The sequence below is a fragment of the Colias croceus genome, chromosome 16, assembly GCF_905220415.1.
Source record: "Colias croceus chromosome 16, ilColCroc2.1".
Lineage (NCBI taxonomy): Eukaryota > Metazoa > Arthropoda > Insecta > Lepidoptera > Pieridae > Colias > Colias croceus.
The window spans coordinates 3,027,798-3,046,311 of NC_059552.1; the positions used below are offsets into that span (position 1 = coordinate 3,027,798).

Sequence of the window (18,514 nt, forward strand, 5' to 3'; positions counted from 1 at the left end):
TTTTATTTGGCACTATATCTAATATTATTATAAATTTAATGAAGATGTGTTTTATAAACAACATAATGATTAAATATAGATGTTTTAATATGATTAAATGACGTCATACAACTATATGAGAATCATAATTCATAAGTTTATAGTCCTAATCTTGTGATGATTGTAGATATTCAAAAGTTGATTAATAAAAATACTTCTAGACATCAAGTTTAATGATTAAATCATTTCATCAATCAAGGAATAAATTTTGTCAAAATTATGGGAAAGAATATCGATAAAATTGACCTTAAAATTATTACTACATCCAAACCTTAAATAATGAATGTATATTTAAACTTATTTAATAAGTTTCAAAGCTTAAAAAGCAATATTATTTTAATAATACATAATTCAACATCTGCTTACTTTAACTTCATCAGAATCCATTGAATATGATGTATTAGAAAAATCTTTGGTTAAACTTGCATTAATGTGATCTTAAGAGAACATAAAACAGTTGCACTGAGTGCAATAATATCATATTTAAGTAGATTGATATTGAAAAAAAGTTGTGTGGTTTTATGAAACCACGGTAAAAGTGAAACTTTTTTTCACACTATAGACATTTAACTAAAAAATTATCGTATTTGTACGATAATTATCGTACGTATCGTGCGTCACGCGACATGCGCTACACAGACCAAAAAGTTTGAGACGATGTAATAAAAGTTTCACTTTAAAACACTTTAAGAAAATTATAATTTTGATTGCGGAAAAAAATTCCTTTAATAATTTTGTGCGACAAACGGACTTCCATACTTAAAATCGAATCATTACTTTTGAATTTCTATCCATTTGTACGATATATTTTGAACACAAATCGTTAATAATAAAATACCAAGTACGCATAAAAATCAAATAAATATCGTCATGATCTGTGACTATATTATTAAAATTCTGAAATAAAGGTCTATAAAAATGTCATGGACCATTAAATTATTCCTCTTCAGACTCACTGTCGGAATCCGGGATAGTGTTGAACCAATTTTCCCAGTTAGATGGCTGACCCATGGCATTGCGTCTGAAAACGATGTTATTTCATGTCAATATTATTAGACATCGTGTCTCGTGTGTTTCTGTGCATTCTGTATATCATGAAATATATACTTGGTTCATATGTATTTAATTAGTTTTGGTTATGGACGCGTTCTTCAAATAGACGAATTCGATCCTATAATAGCGCGTACTGGGGGGTTAGACAAGTGGCTTTCTATTAGCGTAATGTTTAATAGAATAGATTATGAATGTATGAGATTGACGTAAGCTGGAGATACGTTTATCTACAACTTATGTCAAACTCATACATTCCATAATCTATTCTATCAAACTTTACGCTAATAGACAGCCACTTGCCTAGGGGGGCTGGACTGGCTAACTTGTTTTTTTGTCCCTTTCACACTTAACTTGGCAAGTTGGTGTGAAAGGGACAAAAAAACAACCAGGCGTCATTCAAGGTCATATCTTCCCGTGACAAGTCAACGTTCATAGTGCAATCTCCAGTGTATTAGATATAAGCTTCTTGGTTTAAGTGCAAGGAGTAAGTTTTTATCGTGTGGTACTTTTTTTACGTTTGAAACGATCCAATGATCTAGATTTTAGTGCAACGCGTAAATTATAATTAACTAGGTTTTCGCTTGCGGCTTCGCCCGCGCAGTCAAAGAAAAACCCGCATAGTTCCCGTTCCCGTGGGATTTCCGGGATTGCGTCATTTTCAGTAGTTTAGGCGTGATTGAGTAACGGACAGACAGACAGAGTTACTTTCGCATTTATAATATTAGTATTGATTGTTTGAATATAATAAATAAACAAGTGTCGACATACTCGTGGCGGGTGACGGGCTGCGGCAGCGTGGCGGTGTGCGGCGGGGGCGGCGCGGGGGGCGGGGCGCGCCGCTGCAGCGTCTGCGTGCCGCACGACCACGCGCCGCCCTCCTCCCACCTGACACGGGATTTATATAGTTCAGGATACATCGCCCATTTTTGGAAGTGACTACTATCAAGCTAATTTTCCGTTTGTAGCTTTATTTTGATGAGACGCCCAATAATTTCGTGTACGAAAGTCTCGATTGTGGTAGCTAACAGAGATAACAAGGATAAAAATTTTTGATTTGATGGTTCTCAAATATTTATTACTAACTGAATGAATTTTTTTTTTGTTCAATCTCAAGATAATTACCTAAATTATTCGAAAAAATATTTGTCCTACAAAATCTATGGTTTGTTCAAAGAGTCCCCCTTTCCAAAGTGTATCGATAACGAGGTCATCATAAATGATTACTAAAAAGCTGATTTTTTTGTTTTCACTTAGTTAATTTATATTTTTTGGTTTTTATGGCATTCAAATGCTTTATAAATATAAATTTATAAAGAATAGAAAAAATTCGATCACGAGGCGGTTATATCTTAATATGTTAAATCATCTCAATAGATGGCGCGCGGTGTGTCCCTTAAGACACATAAAACTGAAAGGATAGAATAAATTCGATTACTCGGGCGGGTCACAAGTGGCTGAGTTGGTTAGGCATCCGCCCCGGAATGGCGCGAAGGATGCGGGTTCGAGTCCCGCCTCGTGATCGAATTTTTTCTATTCTTTATAAATTTATATTCACTTAGTTAATGTTTATATAATTCAACAGACATATTGTCCTACAAATTGCGTAATAAATATTTGAGAACCATCAAATCAAAAAATTTTATCCTTGTTATCTCTGTAAGCTACCACAATCGAGAGTTTCGTACACGAAATTATTCGGTGTCTCATCAAAATAAAGCTACAAACGGAAAATCAGCTTGATAGTAGTCACTTGCAAAAATGGGCGATGTATCCTGAACTATAAGGTAATTAGAATTATATTTTTTACAAAAATTAGACTTCTTAATGTAAGATTTACAGGAATTCAATTATAATGAATATTTTTTTTAATTTGATGAGTGAGATTTAATTTATAAAGAACTGCATCAATTTTTCTACATCACTACTTAAAGTTTAGAACATTTTAATACTAGACTAAACTACAGTATACTAACCTGTGATAATCTCTATATAGGTATATCTAATATATAAAAATCAATGCCACTTTTCGTTGTAATTCCATAACTCGAGAACGGCTGAACCGATTTCGATAATTCTTTTTTTATTATATTCCTTGAAGTACGAGGATGGTTCTTATGTAGAGAAAACGTTAATATGTACCACGGGCGAAGCCGGGGCGGACCGCTAGTAGGTATATAAAATTCTCGTGTCACAGCGGTTCGATAGATTCTTATGAAATTTGTGTGCGGATCGGCCATCGGCCAACATCTATTTATCATGCCCCTAAGTGATAAAAGTAAGGCAGAACAACGCTTGCCGAAACAGCTAGTTTAACTATAGATATCTAAACAAAATAATATGAACATACCTTTAGTGTAGCTGTGTGTAGGGAGATGAAATTAAAGATAGCGGCCAATTAAATTTTATATTTCTTCTAAATTACACAAAAATATATTACTTATATTCACTAACTACAAAACGTGGGTCGGTGGCGCGAGCTATGGGACAACTGAGGGGCGACGCTATGTGTCTGTGCGACGCGGCCGAAAATCCTGCGCCAGCACAGCACCTACATACCTATCTACATACTAAAGTACTACATTTTTAATTGGACCAATCGAAAACTGACTAATAACTTAATAAGAATATAAGATACAAAACAGAACTTGATTGCAAAAAACAACTATAGTTCATAAGTCTCACCCAGCCTCATCCGTGGACTTGCAGTTAGCACATTCGCTGCGATAGTCATCGCTCTCGTCTTCGCCCCGCGCCACGCCCGCTTCGCTCGCATCGCCCGCTTCGCTCGTGCCGCCCGTGTAGCTACACACGCATGATGGCTGTAATAAAAATGTTATGTGTTGGTATATTTTATACTGTAAGTCAAAGATGTATGAAAAAATGAAAAAATACAACAGATACGTACCTATAACATTTTAATACGCTTTTTAATCATTATGTGTACGTGGCAAACTATATTTTTATGTGTACGATTGAAAGGTCTTTTAAGAGGGGGTAAAGCAAAATTGCCAATCTTCTATTAGATGATTCGTGTTATCTAATATATTATCTATCTAATATATATTATAAAGGCGAAAGTTTGTATGGATGTTTGTTACTCTTTCACGTAAAAACTTCTGAACCGATTACAATGAAATTTAGCACACATATAGAGGGTAACTTGGATTAACACATAGGATAGTTTTTATCCCGGAAATCCCACGGGAACGGGAACTATGCGGGTTTTCCTTTGCAAACGCGGGCGAAGCCGCGGGCGGAAATCTAGCAATAAATATAACCAAGTCAAGTAAGAAATTTAGGTAACTTTTTTATCAAGTCAATTTTAATTTTAATTGCACAACAAACTTCTAAATCTATTTTACCTTATCAACAGTGAGCGGCAACGTGTTCTGCGGGGCCGTTGGCTCAGGGGGCAGCGGTAGCGGGGTGTGCGGGGCGTGCGGGGTGAGCGGGGGGTGCGGGGGGTGCGGCATGTGCGGCGGGGGGAGGGGGGCGTGCGACGTGTGCGGGGGGAGGGGAGTGTGGGAGGAGTGCGGGGTTGGCGGGTGCAGCGGGAGGGGAGTGTGGGAGGCGTGCGGGGGAGGGGCTGGTGCTGGAGGCTTGGCGCTCTTCGGCTTGTCGCACATGACTTGTTCTTCGCTGTGCGCGCGTGATCTGCCGCCGGAGGATTTCAGTGTTCTGTAATATTTGTTACAACTTAAAACATTAACTGGCCATTAACATAACTGAACAAATGATAAATACTTAAAAAATATTATTTTTTTCGTACATGAAATACAACTAGTATGCAAAGAGGCAGAAAATAATATATCTGTCTAATTTTTAATTTAATTGTTATAAATAGAATTGCAAGTATATAATTATATGTTTTTCTTTAAATGCTAGTAATTTCAATTGTTGGCGTATTATGTATCATTGTCTTACTATTTTAGTTTTTGTTACAGTTTTGAGTCATAAAGGCGCCATTTGCTGAATTTGTTTACAATAAATAAACATAATTTACTTAATTTATCTCTGTACAACCGATTGTCTGGAAGAAATCACTATTTAGCGATAAGGCCACCGTTTGTTACAATGTATCCTATAGCTAAAGTCTCAATTTGTAATTTATCTAGAGCAATAAATAAAGCATAAATAAATCTATACTAATATTATACAGTTGAAGAGTTTGTTTGTTTGAACGCGCTAATCTCAGGAACTACTGGTCCGATTTGAAAAATTATTTCGGTGTTAGATAGCCCATTTATCGAGGAAGGTTATAATCATATACCTACACATGGAATAGGTTATATATCATTACGCTTAGATAACAGGAGCGGAGTAATGCGGGTAAAACCGCAGGGCACAGCTAGTAAATAATATCACGTACCTATCGAGCACTTCAAGCGCAGGCAGCGCATCATGTGCCATATCCAAGTTCCGTAGCGCGCTACATATGCCGGTATCTTACCTCATAATTAATTCGTTAGAATTATCACTTATAACGTCTGAAAATGTCCATCTTATTTGGAATAAAATTTTCATCGGTACAAATCACGTACAAGCGTATAGTGAAGTGCGTTCCATCTTAGACCACATCTCAGCTTAACATCAGGCGAGATTGTGGTCAAGCGCTTCCCTATCAACAATATATAAAAAAAAGACGAGTTGCACTCCGGGAGTGCCGGCAGAAGTGAAAACTTGATTATTAACGTTGAGCATGTTTGACATCCGTCTTACGCTTTTTTGATCAGGTCACGTGTCCTGACGCGAGTTTAAGATTTTATACCCATTACAGAAAAAGTGCTCAACGCCGCTAAAGCAGTTTTCACTTCAAAAAAAATAAATATAAATACCCGTTGAGCACGCCCAGCGCAGGCAGCGCATCCAACGCGTGCGCATCGTGTGCCGTGTCCAGATTACGGGGCACGTGTCGAGTGCCGTTAGTTTATATAAAAAATCGTTTGAATCAAGTCTCAAAATGTCTAATCTATAATGTCTGAAAATGGCGTTGAAGCGATCCCATTTATACAGGGTTACAGGTTAAGTCGACCTATTCCTGTTAAGAGCGTGTAGTAGGGGTCAAAACAAACTGATTTGATCTTATAATACCATATCCAAAAGTTAGCCGTTGAAAAGTTATTGCAATTTTATTTTTTTATATACAAAAAAAATTCTTAGGTACAAATCACGTACCCGTTGAGCACGCCAAGCGCCGGCAGCGCATCCAAAGCGTGCGCATCGTGTGCCGTATCCAGGTTGCGTGGCACGGAGCGCGGGTGCGTGGGCGGTGCGCGCGGCGGCTCGGGGCGGTGGAACGAGCGCCGCACCTCGCCGCACGCGCGCTCCGCTCGGCTCAGCACGCCCGCCTCCGTCGCCGACAGCCGCGGGATCGTGCGGTGTCTGCGTTACAGGGGGGTTAGATTTTTTTTTTTTTTTTTTGTATGGTGTTTCTCAATGTTAGCCAGAAGGGCTACTACATTTTAACGCGGACGCGGGGGTGAACTGAAGGTTCACCCTGGTAGCGACATGCACAAGGGCGTCCCCCCTTGACGGGGACCACGAACCTCGGCTTGAGCTGTCGCTTGAGTGGAGGAGGCCAGAAGGGCCCTAATCGGATGGGAGGGGGGTTAGACAAGTGGCTTTCGTTTAGCGTAACGTTTGATAGAATAGATTATGAATGTATGAGATTGACATAAGCTGTAGATAAATGTATCGACAGCTTACGTCAATCTCATACATTCATAATCTATTCTATCAAACGTTACGCTAATAGAAAGCCACTTGTCTAGGGGGGCTGGTCGGTAGTTACACGTCGCGTCAAGTAAAACAAGTGATAACTGCGTTAAAAACAACCGACTTCAAACTTGCACTTGCAAAATTTACAAATACCTACAGACAAAAATGCTCATAAAATAAAAACTACTGGGCCTATCCGAATAAAATTTTTATGGGACCAATTCGACACCATCCCGCATCGAACAAAAAAAGAATCACGTAAATCGGTTCAGAAACCTCGGAGTAATCGGTGTACATACATAAAAAAAAAATATATACATATATACCGGCCAAATTGATAACCTCCTCCTTTTTTTTGAAGTCGGTTAAAGAACGCTGACGGATCGCTGCGCATTGGCGATTTATCGGTCTATTTGGCGTTATGAAGTGGTTATAAGAATAACAAATAGGTAATTGCGAAGCTACGATTCGCGGGCCTAGTTCAAAAATAAAATAATCGGCACATGGCTTTCGTGCAAAACTCGATCCATGTGCAAACACACCCCATCGCTTTCATCCAGCGTTCTTTTTACGTGACGCGTATTGTACCATGATTGTGTTAACGATACTATAGTGATATAATGAAGATTGAGAGGACCGTGCGGTGCCTTTTTTTTAACGCGAGGAAATTCATCATGAATACCGGCTGCTTCGGGGGCAGCAGCACGGTTATGTCAGTCCTTCTACAGACTAACACCTCACGGTGGCTTACTTCCGCGCATGTAAAGAGGGGATCCCGGTATCTCCGGTGGGAACGCTCACGGCACCCCAGGCGCGCCTGCCATTGACAATCCACTCGTATGTAGTCGCGGACTACCCTACGCGCATGCCTAGCACTACGACAGACTGCAGCCACAACAGTATGTCGCCCTCCGATCGTGCGGTGCCTGAGACTTGGTTAGTGGATGTGTTACAGGGTTAGTGAATTAACACGGCATTCTATTAACGCGATATACTTATTAAATACCAGAGGTTATTCTATTATCAAATATGTCAGTACGTCAATGTACACATAAAATCGTGCGCAACTAACAAGTCTGATTATTATAGTCAGGCTACGATAATGGCAAGTTATTTCTTATTTAATTTGAAACAATTAGATGACAGTGATCTATTTATGTTATTTATGTTAATAAATGACTTGTAAAATCGTCAGTACGACAACCAAGGATAGCAGTCAATAACAAGTGTACTCACAGCGAAGTGTGCGTAGTATAGAAGCCGGGCACGTTATGCGGTCGCTCCCTCTCCCTCTCTCTCTCCCTCTCCCTCTCCCGCTCGTGCTCGTCCCGCGCCACACTGAGCGCGCGGTTGCTGATCGCGCCCAGCGAGCCCGTCAAACGCACCGCGCTCGGGAAACCCACCACTAGGAGTTGCAAAAAAAAATTGGTTGTTTGTAAAGTAGGTTTACGATCGAGATGTTTATAATGACGTGATAACGTCGTATGATGAGATGAGACGCTCGAGATGAGACGGGAGATCGGTCCGTCTCTCTCTCGTTATACCTGCGATCGCGCTCGTGAGGTTTTGGTGTGACACAAGTTTCTGAACATGTCACCCGACTAAAACGATGTTATTAATAAAATTGTAATTAAATACATATTTGTAACTAGAAACTATTTAAGTCCGTTATATCCAAAAACTAGCTGTGCTGTGCTTTCACCCGCATTACTCCGCTCCTGTTGATCGTAGCGTGATGATATATACCCTATAGCCTTCCTCGATAAATGGGCTTTCTAACACCGAAAGAATTTTTCAAATTGGACCAATTTCATTTTCAAAAATCAAATTGGATTCAGTTCCTGAGATTAGCGCGTACAAACAAACAAACAAACAAACAAACTCTTCAGCTTTATAATATTAAGTATAGATATAATAAAATCTAAGTTATCGTTAAATTTGATATTTTGATTTTATGGCATTCAAATGCTTTATAAATATTTTTTACGCGCGGGTTCGAATCATGCCTCGTAATTGAATTTTTCTTCTTTAAAAAATTAATTCTTTAAAAAATGTATATCTAAGTTATCGTGTTTAAATATATATAAAAAAAATTTAAAAACAAGCTTTCCGCCTGCGGCAACGCGCGATTTGTCTTAAACTTAACAAATTATAAAACCTACCTCTTTAATCACTCTATCTATAATAACTCAGGCCCCGTAACCAATAGAAAATCTTTTGTGTCTGGGACCGATCGGGCCGCTTGGGGCTCAATGGGTTAAAAACACCATCATAATAAATAAATAAATAAATAAAATCTATTGCGTAATTTTAAAGATCTAAGAATACAGACACACAGACGGCGAAAAGCGAGCGAAAGAAATCAGTTACAAAATATTACCATTCGGCGGCAACGGATGATGCGGTATGATGTTCGACTCACGCGCCTCCGGCACGTGCACCGGCTGCAGTAGGGGTGCGTTGAAGCAGTTCTGCGTGTTTGCAATCTGAAATATGCACACCCAATCAATGGGTAGAATATTGTAATTAAAACATCTATAATTTGTAACTACATTCTTGCAAATAAATATAATTTGAATTTGAATTTGAATTTGATAAATTAAATTTTATGTATATCATAGGTAACATGTGTTTGAATTTGGTAATTAACCTAACTAGTGTGTTATGTAACTTGAACAACAATTTTCTATTTTAACACAGGTAACGACGCATAATTTAGTTATATTTAATATTAATATAATTATAATATCCAAACTTACAAAAAAGTGATAATTATTTTAATACTTTTTCATCACACTTTTTTTCATAATATAGAACAAAACATTTTCCAAATAAGGTTACATTTTCATTCAAATAGAAGTGTGTTTTCACTATAGGGCCTTATATTCACCCTACTAATTAATTCAGACAATAACGTGAACCAACGCACACGCATAAAATTGAATTGATAACAAACTCGCGTACTTTGCTTCTGATTAGTCATTCAAGTCGAGCGTAAAACAAATGTATTGCATCACTAACAATTCCATATAATATTCATTGAACCAATTAAGTAAGGTGAATGCTTAAATGTATTTTTGTTTTATGTCGCTGTTAATTTGTAGAAACTGTAAGATCAGACTTTATCTGTAACTTACGCGGTTGCTAGCTAGATAAATTAAGATCCATCATAACATCGGCTTGAAATTCAACGTACATAATATTATTTTTCGTTACTAGACTGTTTACAATGTTAAGGTGATATTTAGGTAGGACACTATACATAATACTGTAATCGTGTATAGTATATAAAAATAATCATTACAGTCACGTGTGAGTGCAATTAACTTTAATTATTCTATTATGTATTTTTCGCTCGTCTTCTACGTCATGCTAAACTGTGACTCATACAGATTTTATATCGATACTACGTTTTTAAATCATGACTCACTTTAAGTAGTCGTGCTAAAGGATTTTCAAAATTTAAAATGGAAATTAATCATTTTATCGCTTTTTGAGTGATGTTGTAAAGAATATAAAATAGTAGGTCACTTAGTGATACCATTAAAATGTGATTAAAATATAATAATTATTATATTTGATGCGGTGGCGCTAAGATTCACAATACAAAATAAAACACTAAAATAACTAATGTTATGTAATGATGTCTTCATAATAAATGTCATTTACAAATTCCGCCTATTTATGTCTTATGTTACATATTTACAATACGAGAATGAGAGATTCAGAAAGTATTTTTATAAGAGAAAAAAAAAATTGTTTATAATCTATTTATGTGTCTCCTGGATAGGAGACGCATAAATAGATTGTAAACAAATAAATTAAGTAAAAAAATTGTACTTATCCAAACTAACTACGAAAAAAAATGCGAAACTAACTTTGTCTATTGCTATTGAATATTCATGCTAAAACCTTATCATACTTAATTATGTTAATTAATAAATAGTAAATAAATTATGTAAATTGATGAAACCGGAAAAATCCTCGAACATAATAGACTTTTTTCCGTTGCGATATTCTTACTTTTATGGTTTTATTTTTTGTGCGTTAATCGAGTTGGAATCTTGGATAAACATTCTTATCAAAAACAATTACCTAGGCTGTTTATAATAAATTTATCTGTACATGCAATCAATTTATATTTAAGCCTATTTATTACGAAATCAATAAAAAAATTGAAGACAGTGTTCACGGAGAAATCACTGAACATTCATAAAAAAATTAAAACCTAAAGATCATGCTTCATTTTTTGAAGTCGGTTAGAAAAAATAATAATATTTCAAAAACAACTTACCTGAGTAACAGGCCGCGGAAGGTTCACATAGCCGTGTCCAACACACTGCATCGCGTCCTCGGGCCTGGAAATGGACTCCACAGTCGATGGGTACGTGCGATGGAACGCTGTTTCGTTCGTTAATCTGCATACATAAGAAGTATTAAGAACAATGTTTTGTATTTTCGACCTTATGTAATATAATGATAAGAGCAGTTTTTGTGAAATTTAAACTGATTTAAATAGTTACTACTTGGTGATAAATTGCAGGATACTCTGCTAAGGATAATATGCATTGCAGGATATCCATCCATACTTACACATGGAATTGGCAATCAATCAATCAAAATGTAACACTATTGCTACAAAATTAATACACTACAAGTTAATTAATTTTTGACAGAATTATCTATTACCGTAGTGAATCAGGTCGGCATTGTGCAATAACTTCGTCGTACGGAGGAGGAGCTTCGCCCCTCGGTAGGTACTGAGCTGAGGGCTTCCACGCGCCAGACGCTGTTTCACAGCCACTGCCCATGTACCCCATACTTCCGCTTATATACCTACGGGAAAAAAAAGCGTTACTCGAAATGAATGTTGCCTTAGAATTTAGATAAACATACTACTTTAATAGCTGGACTTACGATTCCTATTTTCACACGATTAAGCTAACAATAACCATCAGAAAACAATGATATTAAGACGTATGAAAAATTACAAAGTACAATACAACAGGTTTGTTTTATTTTTTACTCTGTTGTTATTATTAGTATGTTGTATTTGTTTATACATAAAAAAATTTATTAATTGCTATTATAAGGTATGTCGTATTATATTTAAACAACACCCTGAAAACTGTAAAATAACTAGCCAAAATAACTATCTAAATATACCCAATGCTAGTCAAACTGCGTTGATCGTCAGCATGTGTAGGTCGTCGTCGTTTCTGTTTCTTAACTCTATACACAACAAGTGCTATAGTGAGCAGTACGATCGCAGCGGCGCCCCCGGCCGCGACCCGAAGGTTCGCTTCCACGCCCTCCGCTGGTTTCACTACATCGTCCAAACAGATGAATTCACAGCAAGTGGTGCCGACACGAAACGATCGGCAATCCTTTTGAGAGAAATTGAGACTTTTAGAATTTGTTTTCATAAGTATATATAATATATAAATCTCGTGTCACAATGTTTTTCCTCAATGGACTCCTAAACCACTTAACCGATTATAATAAAATTCGCACACCATGTGCAATTCGATCCAACTTGAGTGATAGTATTGTTTAAATCTCGAATCGTTTTAGAGAAAGTGGGCGAAGCCACGGGCGGTAAGCTAGTAAGTATATATAATATATTAAATATCCATATAATTTTTAACGCCGTGCCCCGACTGGAACAACCCCGTGTACCGTCCAGACCACAGTCTTCTGGCTAGTCTTGTATGCTTACTTTCCTCTAGGAAAAGTAGATCAATTGAAAAGGTATAGAGTAGTTTGAGAAAGTAAGGAAAATTTATATTTATATATTTTGCCTGTGCCTGACCTTGTTTTCAAAGCGGAAAAATAATAAGTACTTATAAAACAATGCATGTAGAAAGCAAATATATCGTAATCTTTTACACCATCATTTCCTTAAACAATGGACATTCTAGAATATTTTTTTATCCATTTCTAAGCTTAATAGACAGTAAAATAAGTGCAATTAACATGTAAAAACACTATAAAAACATTAACATCATAAATTAATTGATACATAATTACCTAATATAAAACATATAAGATATAAGATTCTTTTTTCTTATTGGAAAACCCGCATAGTTCCTGTTCCCGTGAGATTTCCGGGATAAAAACTATCCTATGTGTTAATCCAAGTTACCCTCTATATGTTTGCTAAATTTCATTGTAATTGGTTCAGTAGTTTTTACGTGAAAGAGTAACAAACATCCATACAAACTTTCGCATTTATAATATTAGTAGGATAAATTAAATAAATGCTTAATTTAACAATATATAAAAATACTTAGGAATATATCCTTGGAATTGCCAATATAATAAGCAAAAATGTAATAATGAAATTACAGCATGATACTCATAGAATTTATGTTTTAAATATTTTTAAAGTAAAAAGTATATAGATAGTATTGTGGCCCTGATCTCCATTAATAATTCTCCAGATAAATTGTAAAATCCACAGAAGATTACAGCAGTACCTAGTATAGGTATTAGTAATTTAATTAATGGAAAATGTTACAAATAGTTACAATAACATTGTTTTAGAATGCATTACTACAATGTTAATGAGTGCATAATTAAAATTTATGACATGTCTAAACAAAGCATAATTTAAATACCTATTATTCACATGACACTAACTGCATTTCCAATCAGAATAAATCTAACTACAGTTTTGTCCAATTTATTGATCTAATTCATGAACGAAATCTATTAAATACTTGATTTTTATGTAGGTACTTTTGAACTGACTTTTGCCTAGTATTTTTTTTTAGTTATAAATAAAAAATACCTGCGGAGGTGAACACAAGACCGCTTTGCATACTCTGGGTAAGCCATTGTCACATATGCAGAGCGTGCATGTATCTGGGCCAGGGATATAGTGTAATCCATTGGTTACAGTTCTACCGTGTAAATCGGTACACTCGCCTTGTGCTGCTACACCTGTACATACATATCCATTAACCGTACCCACTCATTATTATTTTCCACCAGGAATTTATAAACCACTTACTATAAATGTGTATAGTCGTTAAACACAACACAGCTTTACTCCACATTTTTAATGGTATTTCACGTCCACATTGTTTTGGGCATAGTTATTTTTGTCCTATTTATTTAAATCAAAAATCAATTTGCTCGCTAGTGGAGCGCTTTCCATAAAAGCGATAGGGACAGAGAAAATTGATCATGCGTCTTGAGTTTGTATTTTGCCCGTGCTGCGCCTGTCAGAAACGGAAATGTCAAGGCCGTTGTGTTTAGATTATGTCAATGTCAAAGTGAAAAAATTCGATATACCTACTCAAATAGGTATTATAGGTAATCATTCAACTGTCTATTTGAAGTTTACGTTCACCTTCGTTCACTTTTTTTCGGAAATTAAATTAAACCTGTGAATTAAACTGATTAAATAAATTGGAGCAAAGAGTAGTTACAACGAATACAAGAACGTCTCTTATTTATTTTTTTATCGATTAAAATCTAATATAAAAGCAGTTATAACTCGTACGTATTATCTTATATGAATCAATCAAATAATTTGATATGACAGATTGACAGCGCAATGTCACAAATGACATTGGCATTTCAGTTTTCACTTTTCAGCTCTTTGGTTTTTAATGAGCTCTGACTTTTGTACCATATTTCCTGTAAAGCTACATCTGCAATAAAAATTTAATAGAAATCATAACTATTTCATTTTCCAAAGCATTACAGGCAAAAACTAATATAGAAATATACGTTAGAAAATGTTTTTGTAACTTATCCACTGACCACTACATATCAGCTATCTGCTTGATCAGATTCAATGGCTGGTTTTGGAGATTACAGTAATTATAACAGACCGTACGGTTTGGATCCCAATAGAGAAACGAATGATCTCTATGATACTCGTTACCAGCAGATATATGGATATCACACTCCATTAAATGAGGAGTATCAAGGACCGCCTTTAGTAATGGATGATGTTTCAGAAGAAGGTATGTAAAAATACATGTATATAGTAATATATCAATTTATTTACGTAAATATATCAATTTATTTACAAATTATGTTTCAGAAAATAATGCATATGTGACAACAGCAATAAGTGTAGCCAGCTTAGTAACTGAGAATTTATTGAGTCATCCATTTATAGTATTGAGAAGGCAATGTCAGGTAATTTTATTGAATGTAGACTTTGTTATAAACATAACATCAAAATATATACAGACTTGATTATTTATTTATTTTTTAAGGTCCACAATTCTCTGAGGAATTACCACATTGTTCCCTACACATTATTGCCTGTGGTAGCAAGGCTGCATAGGCGGCAGGATGTGACCACTCTATGGAAAGGCATTGGTTCCACATGTATAGTTAAGGGCCTCAATTTAGCTGTTGAAGATGTTCTATCAAAGGGAACTGGTTGGCCAAAGTGAGTATATTAAAATATATGATGGTATATCAATTTTATAATTAAAATTATTGCCTCTAATATTGATTTTCATTTATGTTTATATGTTATTCCAGAGAGATTAGTAAATGCAATTCTGTTCTCCAGTTTCTTCAGCACATGACATTAAAATGGTGAGATGATTGTATCATACAATATTTTTTATGTATTTTGATTTGAGACTTAGATTGTGATTCTAACTAGAATGAATTAAATATTAATGTCATGATTCTTATAAGTTAATATTGTGTAAACTATAAACTAAGTTATACAGCCAACATGCTTCCCTATTAAATTTAAAGCTGTTATGTTATTATTTCATGTTTACAGTGTAAGTTTGGCTGTGATAACCCCATTTTACTCTGCAAGTTTAGTGGAGACAGTGCAGAGTGATATAGCAAGTGATAAGCCGGCTATATTTGATGTCTTTAGAGAGGGTTTCATGCGTATATTGGAATGGGGCACACCGAGTAGGGGCAGGATGCTGCCTATATGGGCAATAGTGTTGCCTACAGCAGCCTTTGGGCTTACAAAATATTTTGCTCAGTAAGAATAAAAACAAATACATAATTTTATGCATTTATTAACCCATTGGAACAAAAAAGTATATTTTTTTTTTTTTGCAGCATAACTTTAAAAAGCATTACTGTGAGAATATTACAATTCCAACAAAGACATAAGCATGAATTGAGTGCTTCGTATGACATGAATCATCCCAAAAGTCTCCCCAATCCCTTAATAGAGGATTTGAAATTAAAGGCTAACATATTCTCTTTTATTGCAATGGAAATAATATTCTATCCTGTTGAGACAATAATACATAGGCTTCATATACAGGTATGGTACTCTTTTTATAATCCACTAATTGAATACATATTTGCTTTATGAATAAGTTGAGTTATTTTTTCATAGCTTTGTCTATTTAGTTATGTATGAGAATGACATATTTTATATTTACAGGGTACAAGAACAATTATTGACAATTTGGACACGGGCACATCAGTTACACCAATTTTAACTGGATATGAAGGTTTTATGGATTGTTACAACACAACAATAGCCAAAGAGGGGATAGGGGGACTGTACAAAGGCTTTGGAGCCCTTGTGTTACAGCTGGCTGCACATCTGGCTATAATTAAGTTCACCACATTTGTAGTCGCAGAAATGTCAAATCTTTTAAAACCCGCTAACACTCCTACCAGTTCTGATGAATCAGTTCATTCTCAACAAAAATACTTATTCAATTAGAAATTTTAAATCAACATTTGTTAAATTATTTTATTTAGCAGTCTCTCTTGGAGGACTTATTGTTATTTTTATAAATTATATTTATTTAGATTCTTTCTTTATGTCAAATATTGTATTCAGTGCAAATGTTTACATAAATTATACTAGGTAATTGCTGGGATTTGATTTTTTATCTAGTTATCAGACCTATAGAATACATTCCTTATTATTTATAAAATATAGTATTTATTTTTCATTTTATTTAATTTAATGATTCATGATACCTTTTTATCCAGTGAAATTTTATCTTATAAAACCAAAAATCATCTCAATTGGAGGCTGTTTATAATAGTACAAACAATAAGACATAAGTGGCAATGTTTAGTATTGGTTGTTTGAACAAGTAGTTAGATTTGAGATCATTATGAAACTGCTAATTGTCTTGAAAATGATTGCATGTGTAATCATTTTTATCTTTAATATTTTTTGTACACATTTAGGCATGTAAGAGGAACGAAAATAATAATTGAACATAAATAAAATAATTAAATCATTGTATTTCTTTTTATTTAACTATAGTACATACATTACTTCTAAGATTTTAGTTACTAGGCTACTAATGAGTTAATACAAATCGACCTTTCAAGATTCTTCGCATAATTACTCTACGACCAGTTGGAGTCGATAATCTCTGTTCCCATCCATGGCGCCGCACTCGCCTTACTTCATTGGGCCTAGGGAAATAGCAACGTACTTTCGTTCTTATAGAAGTTAACAAACATGAGTCCGGTTTTACCAATGTAGTGTTTGCTGCTGGAGCAATAGTTTGTAGACCCAACCTGCAATAAGAGGTAGCAAATAATGTGACCAAAAGTCAAATGAATAAGGAACTAAATTGGAGGTTGTTATTCATTACTTCAAGGGTTGTATTACTGCCGCCAATAACCGAGACATTGTTATCTTCTAAATAGTTTTTTGTTTCTTATTTCTATTCCTTGCTGGGTCGGAAAATAGATAAATGTATAGCACTAATTTGATTTTTTGGTAATATGAGTGAGAATTGGTAGATTATATATTGCTCTGAGATTTTGACATTGACTTTGACATACGTTGACGTAGGACGTATCACGTAGGTAGAATCACAGATTAGCATCCAAATTCCCTCAGAAGAGCAAATTCCAAGTACAAAGCTCTTGACCTAGGTACCTACCTATTATCACAATATACCGATACATACAGTAAGGAAACTTCATACAAAATTTTCGAAATGGCTCCCCCCCCCATAAAGCGTGTTTACGAGGGTATTGAGGGGGATCGATAGTAGCGGGTGACACATCCACAGATTTTGAATATAGTATGGAAAAAAGTTTAAAGTGATGTCAATTCATATTAAATAAATATCGATTGTTTCAGTTTGTAGCCCTTTCAATAAATATATTTGTAAATACCGTATCTGACTACAAGTTAAAATGAGACTATTTTTTAATTTCTATAGATATGCATGAGTTTTAATTTTAGGTTTTTATTTTCTATCAAAATGATATACAAATCTATACATATAATAAATCTGTAGAAGGGTCAATTCTGTACATTGAAAATATTGAAAAAATAAATAGCAGGGGGTGTTACTGGATCGATACCAAACCCAAATATGTGATTAAAAAAATTTTTGTCTGTCTGTCTGTCTGTCTGTATGTGAAGGCATCACGTGAAAACTAGCGGTTCGATTTCGATGAAACTTGGTATAATTATACCTTATTATCCTGGGCGTAAAATAGGATACTTTTTATCCTGGAAAAATACGTATAAAAAAATTAATCTTAATTTTTCAGTTTTATCCATAGACGTTGTTCCGTAGAACCGCGAACACACGTTGCGTATTATTAAAGGCCTAGCCGTATTTGGGAATTGGGTCCAATAGATATTTATAAGATTTTATTGTCAGAGGTACCTACTCAAAATAGAGAAATAAACCATCCACGCGAAGACCGATATCCGCGCGGACGGAGTCGCGGGCGGAAGCTAGTAGTCAATATTAGGAGT

The 18,514-nt window shown here is 35.3% G+C and overlaps 3 protein-coding genes across 3 annotated transcripts; 1 reads left to right on the plus strand and 2 right to left on the minus strand.

Annotated features, from left to right (window-relative positions):
• Positions 1–899: 899 nt before the first annotated feature.
• On the minus strand, positions 900–14,059 carry LOC123698702 (protein app1-like). Its single transcript, XM_045645451.1, has 12 exons — positions 13,826–14,059; positions 13,604–13,755; positions 11,977–12,197; positions 11,500–11,646; positions 11,105–11,228; positions 9,191–9,296; positions 8,047–8,215; positions 6,268–6,474; positions 4,455–4,770; positions 3,775–3,911; positions 1,861–1,977; positions 900–1,060 (listed from the first exon to the last, which is right to left on the minus strand). The coding sequence occupies exons 1-12, from the start codon at positions 13,869–13,871 to the stop codon at positions 976–978; spliced, it is 1,827 nt and encodes a 608-aa protein (XP_045501407.1). The 5' UTR covers positions 13,872–14,059; the 3' UTR covers positions 900–975.
• A 346-nt stretch (positions 14,060–14,405) lies between these two features.
• LOC123698437 (solute carrier family 25 member 46) lies at positions 14,406–17,025 on the plus strand. The gene is made up of 7 exons (XM_045645055.1): positions 14,406–14,789; positions 14,870–14,967; positions 15,048–15,226; positions 15,322–15,378; positions 15,575–15,790; positions 15,871–16,081; positions 16,205–17,025. The coding sequence occupies exons 1-7, from the start codon at positions 14,618–14,620 to the stop codon at positions 16,490–16,492; spliced, it is 1,221 nt and encodes a 406-aa protein (XP_045501011.1). The 5' UTR covers positions 14,406–14,617; the 3' UTR covers positions 16,493–17,025.
• Positions 17,022–17,582, minus strand: LOC123698438 (39S ribosomal protein L34, mitochondrial). Its single transcript, XM_045645056.1, has 2 exons — positions 17,388–17,582; positions 17,022–17,310 (listed from the first exon to the last, which is right to left on the minus strand). The coding sequence occupies exons 1-2, from the start codon at positions 17,423–17,425 to the stop codon at positions 17,088–17,090; spliced, it is 261 nt and encodes an 86-aa protein (XP_045501012.1). The 5' UTR covers positions 17,426–17,582; the 3' UTR covers positions 17,022–17,087.
• Positions 17,583–18,514: the final 932 nt, after the last annotated feature.

Coding starts and splice junctions, on each gene's coding strand:
- LOC123698702 (XM_045645451.1), bottom strand. CDS start 13,871: ATGTGGAGTAAAGCTGTGTTGTGTTTAACGACTATACACATTTATA. Junction 12,198..13,603: donor TCTTGTGTTCACCTCCGCAG/GTATTTTTTATT, acceptor TTCTCTCAAAAG/GATTGCCGATCGTTTCGTGT. Junction 1,978..3,774: donor AAGTCCACGGATGAGGCTGG/GTGAGACTTATG, acceptor ATCCCGTGTCAG/GTGGGAGGAGGGCGGCGCGT.
- LOC123698438 (XM_045645056.1), bottom strand. CDS start 17,425: ATGTCTCGGTTATTGGCGGCAGTAATACAACCCTTGAA. Junction 17,311..17,387: donor GCAGTAATACAACCCTTGAA/GTAATGAATAAC, acceptor CTCTTATTGCAG/GTTGGGTCTACAAACTATTG.
- LOC123698437 (XM_045645055.1), top strand. CDS start 14,618: ATGGCTGGTTTTGGAGATTACAGTAATTATAACAGACCGTACGGTTTG. Junction 14,790..14,869: donor GGATGATGTTTCAGAAGAAG/GTATGTAAAAAT, acceptor ATTATGTTTCAG/AAAATAATGCATATGTGACA. Junction 16,082..16,204: donor TACATAGGCTTCATATACAG/GTATGGTACTCT, acceptor TTATATTTACAG/GGTACAAGAACAATTATTGA.